This window comes from Cetorhinus maximus, chromosome 23 (genome assembly GCF_964194155.1).
Source record: "Cetorhinus maximus chromosome 23, sCetMax3.hap1.1, whole genome shotgun sequence".
Taxonomy (NCBI): Eukaryota; Metazoa; Chordata; class Chondrichthyes; order Lamniformes; family Cetorhinidae; genus Cetorhinus; species Cetorhinus maximus.
Window position 1 is genome coordinate 18,067,830 of NC_135901.1, and position 13,917 is coordinate 18,081,746.

The 13,917-nt window shown below is 44.8% G+C and overlaps 1 protein-coding gene across 1 annotated transcript in view; it reads left to right on the forward strand.

Annotated features, from left to right (window-relative positions):
• The window catches only part of LOC144697428 (uncharacterized), a 40,782-nt gene continuing 26,865 nt past the window's right edge, over positions 1-13,917 (forward strand). The window contains exon 1 of the mRNA XM_078569404.1: positions 1-1,180. Coding sequence (XP_078425530.1) covers positions 98-1,180 — 1,083 coding nt within the window. The 5' untranslated portion in view covers positions 1-97. The remainder of the gene's footprint in view (positions 1,181-13,917) is intronic.

Below are 13,917 nucleotides of genomic sequence, written 5' to 3' on the forward strand. Positions count from 1 at the left end.
ATTAGAAGGGGAGTTGGGGAGTTCAAACCAAACATCACATCAGGATCTGACAGAGTCGCCCAATTTATTGTAATCTGAATATCATCGGATTTTGAATATGGAAGGAAAAGGCACCGTTCACAGCGGAGAGAAAAAATACTTGTGTTCTGTGTGTGTACGAGGCTGCAGCCAAACATCTGGCCTCTCGAGACACAAGTGCAGTCACAGTGGGGTGGAACCTGGGAAATGTGGGAACTGTGAGGGAGGATTCAGTTACCCTTCTGAGCTGGAAATTCACGAATGCAGTCGAAGCAGGGAGAGTCCGTTCACCTGCTCCGAGTGTGGGAAGGGTTTCACTCATTCATCCCACCTACTGATACACCAGCGAGTTCATACTGGAGAGAGACCTTTCAAGTGTGCAGTCTGCGAGAAGTACTATAAAAGTTCCTGGGAACTGATGTCCCATCAACGTGTTCACTCTGATGAGAGACCATTCAGGTGCTCTCACTGTGGGACTGGGTTCAGGCGATCATCTCAACTCACTGTACACCAGAGAATTCACACCGGGGAGAGGCCATTCACCTGCTCCGAGTGTGGGAAGGGATTCATTGAGTCATCCCATCTCATGGCACACCAGCGAGTTCACACTGAGTTCACACCTTTTAAATGCCCAGACTGCGGGAAGTGCTTTAAAAGTTCCAGGGAACTGATGTCCCATCAACGTGTTCACACTGATGAGAGACCGTTCAGGTGCTCTCACTGCGGAACTGGGTTCAGGCAATCATCTGACCTCACTGTACACCAGCGAATTCACACTGGGGAGAAGCCATTCACCTGCAGTGTGTGTGGGAAGGGATTCACTCGATCATCCCACCTACTGACACACCAGCGGGTTCACACTGACGAGAGACCTTTTAAATGTTCAGACTGTGGGAAGTGCTTTAAAAGTTCTCGGGAACTGATGTCCCATCAACGTGTTCACACTGATGAGAGGCCATTCAGCTGCTCCCACTGCAGGTCCCGGTTCAGGCGATCAGCTGACCTCATTGTTCACCAGCGAGTTCACACTGGGGAGAGACCATTCAGGTGCTCTCATTGTGGGACTGGGTTCAAAACATCATCTAACCTCACTGTACACCAGTGCATTCACACCGGGGAGAGGCCGTTCACCTGCTCCAAGTGTGGGAAGGGATTCACTCAGGTATCCACCCTGCAGAAACACCAGCGAGTTCACATATAACTACAGTGATGAGATTTTGCTGTTAATCAGATCCAGGACTGAACCCTGTTCATTGGGGTCTGTTTCCACTGATGGTATCAAACTGTAGCCCAGTTATAGGGGTTAATATTCTGTATAAAAGACAAATAAATCAGCTTTGTATTAAACACAGTGTGTTGAATCTTTTCAATATCTCTAACAAAAGTTAATTTCTTTTGGAGTGCTCTCCCTCTCCCCTGTCTCCTTCATCCTCACTCCAACAACAAGTGTGAGGAGTTCATGGAGCTTCTTTGTCATTAAGATTGAGACAATCCGATCAGCTGCCTCTGCTGCTTTCCTCCCTTTCACTAAACCATTAGGAAAAACTGTCTCTGAAGTTCCCCCTTGCCCAAGTCCTGAACTCACATTTCTCCAGCTTCTCTCCCATATCCCCTCATGCTCTCTTAGTGCTCATCTTGTCCATAAGAATTACATTCTGCTCCGTTGACCCTATTCTCACCAAACTGCTGACCATCCAATTTCTCCATGTTAGCCCATATTGTTAAGAGTCCTCTTCCTCTTTTGATACTGTCCCTCTCACCTTGAAATCCCACCATCATCACCCATCCTAAAATAAACTATCTTTGACCGCATTATCTTTCCAAACTACCGTACCATCTCCAACTTCCCTTTCCTCTCCAAAGTCCTTGTACATGGTGTCTCCCAAGGATCTATCCTTGGTCCCTCCTATTTCTCAACTACAAGCTGCCACTAGGTGACATCATCCAAAAGCACCGTGTTAGTTTTCACATGTACACTGACAATGCCCAGCTCTATCTCATCACCATCCCTCTCCATTCCTCCACTGTTACTAAATTATTAAACTGCTTATCCGACATCCAGTACTGGATGAGCAGAAATTTCCGACAATTAAAAATTGGGAAGACCAAAGCCATTGTCTTCAGTCACCGCTACAAATTCTGTTCCCAAACTATTGAGTCCATCCCCCTCCCTGGGAACTGTCTGAGGCTGAACCACACTCTTCACAACCTTGGTGTCAGATTTGACCCCAAGATGAATTTCGAGCTACATATCCACATCATCACTCATACCAGATATTTCAATCTCCATAACATCGTCTGTCTCTACCCCACCCCAGCTCATCTGCGGCTGAAACCCTCATACCCATGACTTGACAATTCCAATGCTTCCTGGCCAGCCTCTCACATTCGCCCATCCCTCTCCCCCCAGCTGGAAATGTGAGACCATCCTAAACTCTGCTGTCCATGTGCTTTCTCACCCTAAATGGAAGGGAGATAGAGGCATTGGACTAATGTCACTGGACGAGTATTCCAGAGGCCGAGGCTTATGACCTGGGAACATGGGTCCAATTCCCACATTTCACCCAAACCTTCCAGATATTTGCAATAAATTTCCAAATAGTATTTATACATAGATACACTGACCTGAGTGAGACAGAAAATGTTTGTGTCTATTTGTATGAAAGTTAATATCAATAATGGTGCCATGAAATTATCGTCAATTGTCTTAAAAATCCATCTGGTTCACGAATTCCCTTTAGGGATGGAAATCTGCCATCCTTAACTGGTCTGACCTACATGTGTCTCCAGATCCACAGCAATATGGTTGACTCTTAAATGCCCTCTGAAATGACCTAGCAAGCCATTCAGTTCAAGGGTAACAATTAGAGATGGTCAGCAAATACTGCCCTTGCCAGTGACACCCTCGTCATATGAAAGAATGAAATAAAGAAGTCCTGTTCACTCATCACCACTGTGCTCGCTGACCTACATTAGCTCCTGATGAAGCAATGCTTTGATTTTAAAATTTCCATCCTTGTTTTCAAATCGCTCCATAACTTCATCCCTCCCTCTCTCAGTAATCTCCAGTTGCAGAACCCTGAGATATCTGCTCATTCTGGCTTCTTTAGCATCCCTGATTTTAATTATTCCCACATTGGTGACAGTGCCTAAACCTGAAACTCTGAAATTCCTTCCCTAAACCTCTCCACCACTCTCCTGATTAAAGATGCTTGTTAAAATCTGCCTCTCCAATCACGCTTTTGCCCATATACCCTAATATCACCCTATGTGACTCAGTGCCATTTTTTTCTTTATGAAACTCCTCTGAAGCACCTTGGGACGTTTTATTACATTAATCATGTTATACAAATACAAGTTGTTATTGTTTCACGACAGCCAGTTCACGCAAAGTAAGTAACAGAAATCAGACGAGTGACCGATTAATTCCGTTTTTTTGATGGTGTTAGTTAAAACGTGAATGCTGGTCCCACTGCACCAGCAGAACTCCCCTGTGGACAGTATGCGGAGCTGAGAGTTCTTATGTTCATTTAGAACCATTCACACCCTCAGAACATCCCAAAGTGATTCTCAGGCAATGATGCATTTTGGGTGGAAGAATGAGGAGAGGCAGAATAAGCTAAATGGTACAATGTTAAACAGAGTGTAGGAACAGAGTGACCTGGGAGTGCATGGACACAAATCTTTGAACATAAGAACTAGGAGCAGGAGTAGGCAATTGAGCCCCTCGAGCCTGGCCCACCATTCATTACGATCATGGCTGATCTCATTTTGGCCTCAACTCCAATTTCCCGCTCTCTCTCCATAACCTTTCAACCCATTACTAATTAAAAATCTGTCTGTATCCTCCTTAAATTTATTCAGCGTCACGGCATCCACTGCTCCCTGAATACACAGGACAGGTTACTCAAACCGTTTATAAAAATCAAATGGGGTCCTCGGTTTACTAATGGAAACATGGAGTGGAAAAGCAAGACAGTTATCCTAAATGTTTATAAATCGCTGATTAGTCCTCATCTTAAATCTTGTGTTTGAGGTATTAAAAAGACTTAACACACCGTGGGTTTAAAATAAAATTGATTTATTTGACATTTATGCAGAATATTAGTCCAAATGACTGGGCTGGAGTTTATTAAGATCGGCAAATACAGAGCCCAGTGCACATGGTTCAGTCCTGAATTTGATTCACAGCAAAATCCAATCACTATCATTACTTATGAACTTGATGGTGTCTCCGCAGTGTGGATGACTGAGTGAATCCCTTTCCACAATCAGAGCAGGTGAACGGTCTCTTCCCAGTGTGAATACATTGGTATGTTGTCAGGTAGGTTAATTGAGTGAATTGCTGCCCACACTTGGAGCAGGTGAATGGCCACTCTCCTGTATGAACTGTCTGGTTTGCCCTCAGTTGGCATGATTGAGTGAATCCTTTCCCACACTCGGAGCAGAGGACTGGTCTGTCCCCAGTGTCGGCGTACTGGTATACAGAGTTAAGATCATTGCCTGAACCCAGTCCCACAGTGAGAGTATCTGAACAGTCTCTAGTCAGTGTGAATACTTTGATGGGCCATCAGTTCTCAAGAACTTTTATAGCATTTCCTGCTGTCTGAGCATTTGAAAGGTCTCGTTTGTGTGAGCTCGCTGGTGTCTCAGAAAGTTGGATGAGTGAGTGAATCCCTTCCCACAGTTGGAACAGATGAATGGCTTCTCCCCAGTGTGAATTCGCTGATGCATCAGCAAGTGGGATAAACAAGTTAATCCCTGCCCACATTCGGAGCAGGTGAATGGCCACTTCCCAGTGTGAATTCGCTGGTGTGTCTTCAGGTGGGATGACTGAGTGAATCCATTCCCACACTCGGAGCAGATGAATGGCCTCTCCCCAGTGTGAATTCGATGGTGTGTTAGCAGGTGGGATGAGGTAGTGAATCCCTTCCCACACTCGAAGCAGGTGAACGGCCTCTCCCCAGTGTGAGTGCACTGATGTACAGTGAGGTCAGATGATCGCCTGAACCCAGTCCCGCAATGAGAGCACCTGAATGGTCTCTCATCAGTGTGAACACGTTGATGGGACATCAGTTCTCCAGAGCTTTTATAGCATTTCCCACAGTCTGGGCATTTAAAAGGTTTCTCCTCAGTGTGAACACGTTGATGGGACATAAGTTCCCTGGAACGTTTATAGCACTTCCCACATTCTGGGCATTTAAAAGGTCTCTCGTTAGTGTGAACTCGCTGGTGTCTAAGCAGATTGTATGAGTTAGCAAATCTCTTCCCACACTTGGAGCAGTTGAACGGCTTTTCTCCAGCGTGAACTCGCTGGTGCATCATCAGGTGGGATGAACAAGTGAATCCCTGCCCACAGTCGGAGCAGGTGAATGGCCTCTCCCCAGTGTGAGTGCGCTGGTGTTTAATGAGGTCAGATGATCGCTTGAATCCAATCCCGCATTGGGAGCACCTGAATGGTCTCTCATCGGTGTGAACACGTTGATGGGACATCAGTTCCTGTGAACTTTTATAGCACTTCGCACAGTCTGGGCATTTAAAAGGTCTCTCGTCGGTGTGCACTCGCCAGTGTCTCAGCAGGTTGGATGAATGAGCAAATCCCTTCTCACACTTGGAGCAGGTGAACGGCCTCTCCCCAGTGTGAATGTGCTGGTGCGTCAGCAGGTGGGATGAGGTAGTGAATCCCTGCCCACACTTGGAGCAGGTGAATGGCCTCTGACCAGCATGACTGCCCTGATGAATATCCACCTTGAATGGGTAATTGAATCTCTCCTCATAGTCCCCACATTTCCATGGATTCTCCCCAGTATGACTGCAGTTGTGTCTTGACAGGCCAGCTGATTGCCTGAAGCCTTGTCCACACACACAACACGTGTATGGTTTCTCTTCACTGTAAACGGCACATTTTCCTTCCATGTTTAACACTGAATGATATTCAGGTTGTGATAAATTGGGTGACTGATCCTGATATGATATTGGGTTTCAGTTTCCCGACTGCAAATCCTCCCCTCCTAACACCTGTGAAATAGATTTAAAACAGAGAAAAGGGAGTGAGAGGGAACCCACAAAAACACAAAGACAGATTGTGAAATTGAGCTGAAGGAATCTGGTAATTTGTGGGGCTGGCATTAGGAAAAAGTGACCATGAAAACTGCTGGATTGTCGTAAAAACCCAACTGGATCACTAATGTCCTTGAGGGAAGAGAACCTTCCACCCTGTTTGGGTCTACACAAGACTCTGCCCTCTATGTGAGGAGAGACTGAGAGAGAGAGAGAGAGAGATGGGAGAGACGGGGGGGGTGAAGGTGAGGGATTTTATCTACCTACAATCAAGCAGAACTTTGACAGAATCTCCCAAACCCTTAACCTCTACATCTCGAAGGACCAGGGTTGCAAGTGTGTGTGAAGACCATCACTGCCAAGTTCCCCTCCAAGTCACACACCAGCCTGACTTAAATAAAAGTAAAATGCTGCAGATGCGAGAGATCGGAAATAAGAACAGAAGGTGCTGGAAATACTCAGCAGGTCTGGCAGCATTTGTGGAGAAAGAAATAGAGTTAACATTTGAGGGAGCACAGAATGAATTATGGGCTATAAAAATGATGCAGAATTTGATGGTCAATATAAGTTCATAAGTGGAAGAGAAATGGACCATAGAGCAGAGAAAACAATTCCTGACTATGAAAGATGCTGTGGGAAGGTAAAACTGTTCAGCCAGCAGCACATGGTCAGGGGATGGGCAGTGGTGGAAATCTCATTTAGACACGGTCAGCAGAAGTAACAGTAAAATACTAAACACTGTTAAAGTACACCCATTATTAGAGACAGAGGAAGTTAGACAATGGCAAAGAGGTGATCAGGGAGGGCAGAGGTGAAACAGAGCAATGGATGGACATGGATTCAGATCCACATAAAGGAGTCATGCCAGCCCCAAAGACATGGGAATTCTCAGAGATAACAGAGCATAGCACTAAACGCTAAAATTTGTAGATGAATGGTCAAAAAATACCCTGAAATAATAACTAAAACAACTTCAGTTTTCAATATTATCTCCTGCTGGATCCTGCAGCTGGAAAGGTATCATAACCACTGGAGTCAGAGAAAAATCTCACAGTTGAAGAAGTATCCGGCAACTCCACTGTAAACCTTCCTCCAGCCCGAAAAACATCCATTAACCACGACTCTGTTTCCTGTCGCTCACCCAATTCTGTAACCATGTTGCTAATGTCCCTTTTATTCCATGAGCTATAACTTTGCTCACAAGTCTGTTGTGTGGCATTTTATCAAATGTCTTCTGGAAATCCATGTTAATCACATATTATCATCACCTTCGTCAACCCTCTCTATTACCTCTTCTAAAAACTCCAGCAAGTTAGTTAAAGATGATTTTTCTTTAACAAATCCATCCATGTCGGTCCAAGATAGAAATTCACACAACAAAAATAAAAATACCTGGAAAAACTCAGCAGGTCTGGCAGCATCTGCGGAGAGGAGCACAGTTAACGTTTCGAGTCCATATGACTCTCCAACAGAACAGAAATTCACACTATTCTCTCCTCCTGCTCCAGGATCAGTAAAGTGAGTTAAAGATGATTTCTCATTAACAAACCCATTGCTGCATTTCCTTCATTAACCCACATTTGTCCACTTGGGCCTGGCACCGGGAGAAAGCCCGCAGCCGCCGTTCCGTTCGGTGCAAAGGCAGGCCTGGTACGTTCTTACTGGGGGTGTTGAGGCCTCCACCGGGTGTTTGTGAAGCCTCCCCTCCCACCCACTGCCCCTAACGCTGCCTCCGCTTATCCGCCTCCTTCCCGCCTGAAGATGAAACAAACAAGCGTCTGTGCACGGACATAACCCGCACTGCGCACGCTCCAGATCACAATGCCCGGGGAAGATTGACGGAACCTCCGGGCCAATAGGAAGAAGGGACGGGGCTGGAGGGTCTCCTTCCCGCCTGAAGATGAAACAAACAAGCGACTGTGCACGGACATAACCCGCACTGCGCATGCTCCAGATCACCATGCCCGGGGAAGATTGACGGCACCTCTGAGCCAATTGGAAGAAGGGACGGGGCTGGAGGGCCGAGCGAGAGCGGCTGGCCCTCCAACCAATTGGAGTGAATGGGGGAACGGGGCTGAGCCCGGGTCTCCCTCATTGGCTGAAACTCTGCATCATTTTGGAAGCTGGTTTGTCTCAAACTCCAGGAGAAAACTGGACCTTTCTGTTTGTGACTTTAAACAGATGAAACCCTGTGGGTGTGGAGCAAACATTTCAACATTTGTTTCTGAAATGGATTCATTCAGTACAGACAGCAGGGATTATTTCAGGAAATTACACAGTGTAGTTTCTCTTTGAACTCATCCCTTGGAGAACAGTGTGAATTAGTGGAAGAATTCACTGGCTGTTTAACGCCCCTTCCATGTCTGGAACCGTTTAATTCCAGCCGATCTGTTGGTCCAGCTTCAACTGGGAGAGTTTGATGAGCTCACAATTCACATAATGGACACCCACACCCACTGGACACATCTATCCTGCATGATATCAACCCAGAATGAGCTGGAGAGCCTTCTCCAATCATCAGAACTGTTCGCAGTGCGGTTTCTGACTCAGAGGCAGGAATACCAACAGTTATTATTTACTAATAACCTTAAAAGTTACAACTGCCGCCAAACTGACATCTTCTCCTTTGTATATCCACTTCATTGTCCAAATGCAGTCTTGATTTTACTTTTGCAGCTTAAAGGTGACACATCATCTAACCACCTCCTTCCATGTGAGAGTGCAGAACTACAGTTGCTGGAGAAACCATATCCTTATCTATCCTCTACCAAGCCTCTCCTCGCCCTCTCAGAATCAAATCATTCTTATCTTTCTCCAGTATTTTCCATTATCCTTAAATGAATTGTCTCAGTTTATCATTGATTCTGCATTATGATTCTAATCCAGCTGCTCCAATGTTCATTCCACTTCAGTTTACATTGTGGTTGATTGGGAACTATCACATCTGCTTCTGTTCCTGCTTTAACTTCATGTTCAGTCTGGTTTTGTTCGAGTGAACTTTCTGTGGTCAGAATTCAGATCAGTGACCCCTGTCCAGCAGCATGTATTCTCTCAGGGTAACTGGATTTCTGTCCCTGGTGTCTGTGTTAGACATTGAGTCATTGGTTAATACACAACCCGTGCAGTGAAATCAGAAACAACTTGTTCACGTAACGGCACTGTGGGTGTACTTGCACCACATGGACTGCAGCAGTTCAGGAAGGCAAGCCATCTCAAAGGCAATTAGGGATCGGTAATAAATGCTGGCCTAGCCAGCAACACCCAGATTGCACGAATGAATAAAAAAAATCTGGACCAATCTCTCCAAAAGGCTGTGGTTGACATTTTCAAGATGGGAATCAATGGATTCTTAAATAGAGATATCAAAGGAAATGGATCAAAGATGGGAAAATGGAGTTGACATGCAGATCAGCCATGATCTCATTGAATGGTGGAGCAGGCTTGAGGGGCTGAATGGCCTTCTCCTGTTCCAATGTTCTGGCTGCAGTCACTCCAGCAATGATTGCCTCAGAAAAGGGGCAATTTGTGATGTCCCTGTTGGGTGCAGTATAATCAGTGTATGACCCTGATCTGCCCTCACTTATCCTGCTTTAGGGGGCAGCACTCTCCTCTCAGAAGCAGTCTGAAGGAGGGTCCGTCCCATCTGATAGAGGCGATACTACAGACCCATCGTGTCTGTGCCACCTATTTCCCATAGTAATCCAAACACAAAGTCCAGATACAAACATCACATTTATTTTCTAATTATTTTACAGTGATTCACCACATTCATGGTAGTTTACATTACTGGAAGTCATCCTTTAGAGAATACACCTTCACTCTACTTTATTTGGCATGTATCCAGAATATTAAACTCCATCCCACATACAGAGATTATGAACATCAGCAGGAAAAAATCTCCAACTTTCAGAATGAACATGGTTCGGTCCTGAATGTGATTAACAGCAGTATTAACAGCAGAATCCAAACCCCAGGAATCATATGTGAGCGAGTTGATGTTTCAGCAGGGTGGTTGAATGATTAAGTCCCTTCTCACACATGGAGCAGCTGAATGGCTTCTCCCCGGTGTGAACTCACTGATGCGCCATCAAGCAGCAGGAATGAAACCCTTCCCACACTTTGTACATTTAACTGGTTTCTCTTCCCTGTGAACCGACTGGTGTTCCACCAGGTCAGTGAACTGACTGAATCCCTTCCTACACGCGGAGCAGGTGAATGGCTTCTCCCCAGTGTGAGTGCCTTTGTGTGTTTGTAGGTGGAATGAGTCCCTAAACCTCTTACCACAGTCAGAGCACTGAAATGGTATCTCGTCATTGTGAATTATCTCGTGCTTCTGCAGACCAGATGAATTTTGAATCCCTTCCCACACATGGAGCAGGTGAATGGCCTCGCTCCAGTATGAATTCGCTGATATGTCAGCAGGCTGAATGACCAAGTGAATCCCTTCTCATGCACGGAGCAGGTGAATGGTCTTTCCCTAGTGTGACTGTATCGATGAGTTTCCAGCTGCGATGGAGAATCAAATCCCTTCTCATGCTCCACACATTCATGTTTCTGCATGAAGTGACTAAGTTTGTGCTTTGAAAAAGCAAATGATTGACTGAAGCCTCGTCCACACAGCGAGCATGTGTGCTATCTCTCCATATTGCGATTGCTGTTTTCTTTATATTTAAAGGCCAATGTTATTCAGATCCTGATGAATCAGATCTTGGGATGAAATTTGGTTTGAGTTTCTCATCTGTAAACCCATCCATTCTAATCCCCTGTGAAAGGAGTTTACAAAAGTCATCACCGTAAGAACACGATAGGAATTCAGAAAAAACATTCCAGTTTCTATGGAACATTTTGCTCTTTCTTTCCTCTCTTTCGGGTAATAAAGTTATTTAAGACCTCCGGGGGCCATTTTGTGAGTTGCTCCAGGCCCAGGTAAGGGTCCCACGCTCAGGGTTATGAGCCGTGGCCAATGGAGGAGCCAGTGAACTTTCAGTGGTGATGGTGAAAGAACTAGAACCTTGAGGGACAACAACTGCTTACAGGAGAGGGAGGATCCTTCAGGAAGGGAACTTGTGTTTCCTCTAAACACATATGAGGAAGGCAATGGGAAGCCACCTCATGGATTCTTGTCCCTAGCCATAGAGCTGATTGAAGTTGAAAATGGGGGGGTCTTATGAGCAACCGATGAGGAAAGCGCAAGACTGTGAGGCACAGAGAAATGAGCAGAGAACCTGCCCGTGTACAGATCACCACAACTCTCTTTTCCATTCTCCAAAACGATAAACCCCATTCCACACACCATCTCTCTTCCCTGTGCTCAGATCCAAACTCATTACACCATCTTCAACATATTTCCTTCCAGGCAACTTTTCTCCCTTGTCTCAAGGTATGGACACTGACTGGGTTCAGTTTTACACTCACTGGTTCCTCTCTCTCTCCTCCCCTGAAGGTGCTGACTCTGACTGGGTTCAGTTTTACACTCACTGGTTCCTCTCTCTCTCCTCCCCTGAAGGTGCTGACTCTGACTGGGTTCAGTTTTACATTCACTGGTTCCTCTATCTCTCCTCCCCTGAAGGTGCTGACTCTTACTGGGTTCAGTTTTACATTCACTGGTTCCTCTATCTCTCCTCCCCTGAAGGTGCTGACTCTGACTGGGTTCAGTTCTACACTCACTGGTTCCTTTCTCTCTCTTTCCTCCCCTGAAGGTGCTGACTCTGACTGGGTTCAGTTCTATAGTGACTGTCTCCCTCTCCGTCCTCTCCTGAAGGTACTGACTCTGTCTGGGTTCAGTTCTGCGATGACTGGATTCTCTTCCAGGAGGGATGAGGCCAGTGACAGTCTGAGAATTGATGGTGAGGTTTTCAGTATTGGCGTTATTGTCTAGAGATATTAGGAGGGCGAGTCTAAAGTTTTGTTCTTTAAGGAAAGGGTTAATCTTACTAGCAACAGTTTTTATAACTGAGTTGAAGTGACTTGATGCTGATCCAACAACACTAATGATTTTTCTTTACATCATTGTTCATTTAACTTCTAACCTCTGTTAAAGAGGGAAGTGTGATTTTAAAATTATAATATTGTAATATCTACAAGTAATTCTAATTGTCGAGCTCCACGATCAAACCAAGATGGTGATCCTGAATGTTTGAACACAGACTGATGCTCACAGCTCCAGCAACTTCTAACATGACATTACAACCTGGTCAATTGGAAAATTAATTAGAAACTTCTCGGTGAGAGATTATGAAGTAATTATAAAGGAAGGATAATTGTGCAAAACGCTATGTTTCCAGTTAGAATTTACAACAAGGGTAGTGAATGTTTTTGACTCTGTAACAGACTCAGGATTAAATGTTTCACTTGTAGAATAACAATTAAATGACAATAGAGGAACATGCAATATGGTAATGAAATAGGAAGTTACACTGATTCCATTAGTCCAAGGATGATAACAATGTATTTATGAAGAACTCAGTTTAATTAGTCGAGTTATTCTAAAATTAAGGAGTCTCAGTAGTTTCTCCCTTGTGGGCGAGTTGTTAACTTTTGATATCACAACATAGTGTGAAAACAAACTGAAGATCACACATCGAGGTAGGAGAAGGGTATGTGAACTGCAACAAGAGTTTGGGTTTGAAGGATTTGATCGACCTTAACACTGAGCTGGGAACTTTATTGTAGCCAAGTCCCCAGCCACCATTGCCCAGTGTGTGAGTTTAAATAATATATACACTGAATAAATCTGTTACATCTGACCCTAACAGTTCTAGAACCTTCCTGAATGAGGAGATGGAACATTGAATCATCAATAAATCATAATATCCTCTAACAATCTCCAACTTAGTTCATCTGCTGTGCCTGTCCTCACATCTTTGGAGATTTGTATGTCTTTTATTTCTCTACTTTCTCTTGATTGTCTCTTTTGTTATTATCATTTTTCTCATTGACCCACCTTGCGATCACCACTCAACTTTACAAATCATTTATTTCCTTTTTTTCTGTATGTTCATTCTCTCTCTCTTTGTCCTGTTACTCTGTTCCTCCCTGTAAGCTGTCCATCTGCAATGTCTCCCACAACTAACCAAGGGCTTCCTGGGACCAATTCTCCTTCCTGTACAGACATACTCCATCCACTCACCAGTTCTTGTTCAGTCACAGACACTACCTGAAAAGTCACAATTACCATCCCTTTGTCAGCATTCCCTAAACGGTCTTCCTTTCTCAATTTACAGACACTCCCTGACCAGTTTCCATTTACAGATGCTCCATATCCAGTCTCAATTTCCCCTCCTTTTACAGACACCTGATCCCTGACCAGCCTCCATTTCTCATCCATTTACAGACACTCCCTGACCAGTCTCCATTTCTCCTCCATTTACAGACACTCCCTGGCCAGTCTCCATTTCTCCTCCATTTACAGACACTCCCTGACCAGTCTCCATTTCTCCTACATTTACAGACACTCGTTAAACAGTCAAAATTCTCCTAGATGTTTGTGAATGGTAATAGTTTAAAAAGAGATCAGAACAGTAAAGAGGTGGAAGATTCAAGTTAGCACCTGTCTTAATAATCAATGGATCTGAAAGTCCAATGTCAGCAACTTCAATACTTTATTAATACAAGCTGAGCAGATTCTCTGTCCTCTGCCGTATCTTATATTGATCCATCAATCGGAGTAAACATCCAAGTCCCATGTGTCCACAGTCACTTACACGAGGTCAGCCTGCTGGATGGAGCCTCGGGCACCCTGAGCTTGATCTCTGGTGTCTCCAGTCCTGACTGCCCTCTTTCAACAGAACCCCATCACTTTTATATCCTGTGGTGATCCAGCTCTGGCCCCTGACTCTT